Raw genomic sequence first — 3,044 nt, 5'->3', positions numbered from 1 at the left:
GGTGGTTGATCACATCTACAACCAGGAAGCAGAGAGGCATAGATACTTGTGCTCAGTTTGTTTTCCTCTTTGCACCCATTCTATGACCATAGTCCATGATGCCACATGAAAGTCAGTCTACCCACATCAATTGACCAAGCCTAAAAACTCCCACACAGAGCTTTGTTTCCATGATATCCCTCAGCCTAGCCAGGATGATCATCAGTTTAACCATCACACACTTCAAGCAGAATGAGCTTGAATTTGATAGCTTCCTGTCTGGAGAAACAAGTAGTACAAAATCCAGCTGATAATCTTGTTTGTGCTAAAAATTTCTTCCTTAGTTTAAGTAGGTTGATCTGAACTTGTGACCATCACCACATACAACACTGCCTGTGGCCTGTTGAGCAGTGTAGTTTACAGCCAGGCAGTCCAGAGTAGCCTGTGGGGTTGTGGACAACAGAGTTCATGTACTGGGGTGAATCCCTCACTCTACCACCCACTGCTCTCACCACATGGACTGTACAGTTCAAACCTCTTAGAGACATGGTTACAGACAGAATTGAGAGAGGAGAATCTGTGCAGGACAACAGGAATGAGCTACCTTGGAGTGAAGCAGAATTTGTGGTACAAAACCATCATCATCTCCTGAGGATACCCAAATGGCCAAAGAGCTGGGGGCTACCATGGCTGAGAATCAAGAGAAGTAGATGGTGCCTCCATGTCCTGAGTCTTCCAATCCAAAGGTCTTAGAAGCTTGGATGATTGGAGCAAAAAGTGGTGAGAAGTGTGACCAGGAAGCAGAGGTGACAAGTGGAACAGGACCACAGGGCATTTGGCTCAGCACTCAGCTCTGCTTACAAAGGTCAGCTCTAACTCTTTTGGCAAGGAACAAACAATTTTTCTCCAGAAAATGAGAACATCAGGACATCTCAGGCTGTTTGTTCTTCAGATTGGGCAGGGCTCCCATACTCACTCCCCTATATCAAGTATTCACAGATGCTAGGTTCTTGTACAAAATGTATCTGGAGCTCCTGCAGCCAGAGTTGGGGGTGGGCGTGGCTGGGCTCAGGGCTATAATGGTTTATATGGAAGAGGATTTGCTTTGAGGAGAGCATTTCGCACTCTCCACCATGAAGGGGGCACTTCTTCTGCTGGCCTTGCTGGTGACTGGAGAGCTGGGCTTCCAGACAAGTGAGAATGGGACCCTCGCTCATCCCATTTCAGTCCATGTAGATCTCTAAGTGGGGCATGAGACAGACCTAGGGATCCTTGGGAGTCCACTAGCAAGCAGCTGCAGAAGATGGTTGATGCTTTCTGCTCTGGGTTATAACAGTTGAAGTGGGTGGGACAGGGAGACTGAGGTGTGCTGGTGATGATATCCATGTTGAAGGGACCTTAGATGCACAGTTGAAGCTGAGGCAAATGTGAGGCTTACCTGAAGGTCAGATATGGGCTTGTCCATTCATATATCTTTTTTCTTCTAGAAGTGTGTGTCTCATGGAAACCATGTTGTATTTGGGAGGCTGCAGCCTTTGGGAGAGTGGGTCTTTGGGCAAGGTCAGTTAAGACACTTGTAGATGAGGCAAGGCTTTCTCTCTCTGTCTGTCTCTCTCTGTCTCTGTCTGTCTCTGTCTCTTGTCTCTCTGTCTCTCTCCTTCCATAATGTTGTAGGCATTCACTTTTACATTTATGAGTACATTGTAGCTGTCTTAATGCACACCAGAGGAGGGGGATCAGATTCCATTACAGACTGTTTGAGGCCAGGAATTGAAGACTGGACCTCTGCATCTTAACCAATGATCCATCTCTCCATTTCCCAGGCTGTGATCTTTTAACAATGTTTTCCTGTCTGTGTTTGCAGCGGAAGCATGCATACCTTTCTTTGGCGTCTATTTGGGTATTCTCTCTGGATACAGGATTTGGTTACATAAGGAACTTGCTGCATTTCATCCTACTGCGGAGGAAAAGAAGGCTTTTGAAAAAATCCAGGACTGCTATGAGGAGGAAGGACTAAAAGCTAAAACTGAAGATATGAAATTTATGGTAGTGCCCTCCCTACTTTCACTTGCCCATACAGCAAATTTTAGAAGGCTGTGTACAAATGATCAGTGCAGCCATTAATATGTGTCAGGTGACCATCAACAGAAACTCAAACCCTTCCTTACCATAGCACAGGTCAAAACAGCAAGGCAAGTATACATCCAGCTTATTCTAGGCATATTCCTGGAATTAACTCCCAAATGCTCGGTAAACATGGTGTCCTCACCCACAGTAGGATCAGTGGAGTCCTTGGTCTGGCCTCTGCACAGGTTTGGAACTTCCAGCTCTACTCTAAGATGCTTGAAATTTCTGTCTACTGGCCAATGTCCTTTATGGAACCTCCCTTGACTCTACTCCCCTGCCTCAGAGGGTTCCTCGTCTACTGGCATCATCTGAGCTATATCCAAATCCTCCCTCCATGGCTGAAATCCCATCCCCATCCCCAGGCAGTGTCTGCAGCTGCTTATCACAGCTGTTTCCTGTTGTCTCTTCTTTCAAGCATAAATGGACTGCAGCCATGTATATTTTGAAAAGTGCAGCTCTCACCTTGTTTCCCAAAGTACTCTTAGTTTTAGTGTGAGGTCCTGCAAAACCACAATCCTATTCAAAAAGGAATTTCTTCTAAAAAGTGTACAAGGGGGAAGTATTTTTAACATGGACATAGAGCCAATGTGCCTGGAAAGACGTTCTCAGTTATGGCAGACATCACCAAACTCACACTCAGCTATCTTGTCCCTATTTAGACGAAGCCCCCATCATGCCTTCTAGAACCTTCTCCCCTTCTTCCCTGCCTGGCTATGGTGCCTTTCAGGTTTCCTCATGAAGGTTGTGGGTGGGCTCCAGTTCCCTTGAGGGAGAGTCTGTTGCTGGAGACCTGAATCACTGCATGGGATTTTCTTTCCTGTGGATGAGGAGCAGTCTCTTTGTGGGTGGATGGGGAGCCTTGCTGAGGTCTTGCACCTTGCCTGTAGCCATCTCACTCCCTGTCTGTCTCTTTGTTTTCCAGACAACTATACTCTTCA

The 3,044-nt window shown here is 46.4% G+C and overlaps 1 protein-coding gene across 1 annotated transcript; it reads left to right on the top strand.

Moving 5' to 3' along the window:
• Positions 1-1,112: 1,112 nt before the first annotated feature.
• On the top strand, positions 1,113-2,025 carry LOC110287815 (secretoglobin family 2B member 2-like; the record flags this gene model as incomplete). The annotated part of the gene is made up of 2 exons (XM_021154337.1): positions 1,113-1,173; positions 1,844-2,025. Coding segments are annotated over exons 1-2 (243 nt in total), but the record flags the coding sequence as incomplete, so codon positions are not given.
• Positions 2,026-3,044: the final 1,019 nt, after the last annotated feature.

This window comes from Mus caroli, unplaced genomic scaffold (genome assembly GCF_900094665.2).
Source record: "Mus caroli unplaced genomic scaffold, CAROLI_EIJ_v1.1 scaffold_11723_U1_1, whole genome shotgun sequence".
Classification (NCBI taxonomy): domain Eukaryota; kingdom Metazoa; phylum Chordata; class Mammalia; order Rodentia; family Muridae; genus Mus; species Mus caroli.
Note: the sequence above shows the minus strand (reverse complement) of the source record. Positions and strands in the feature narration are given on the sequence as shown.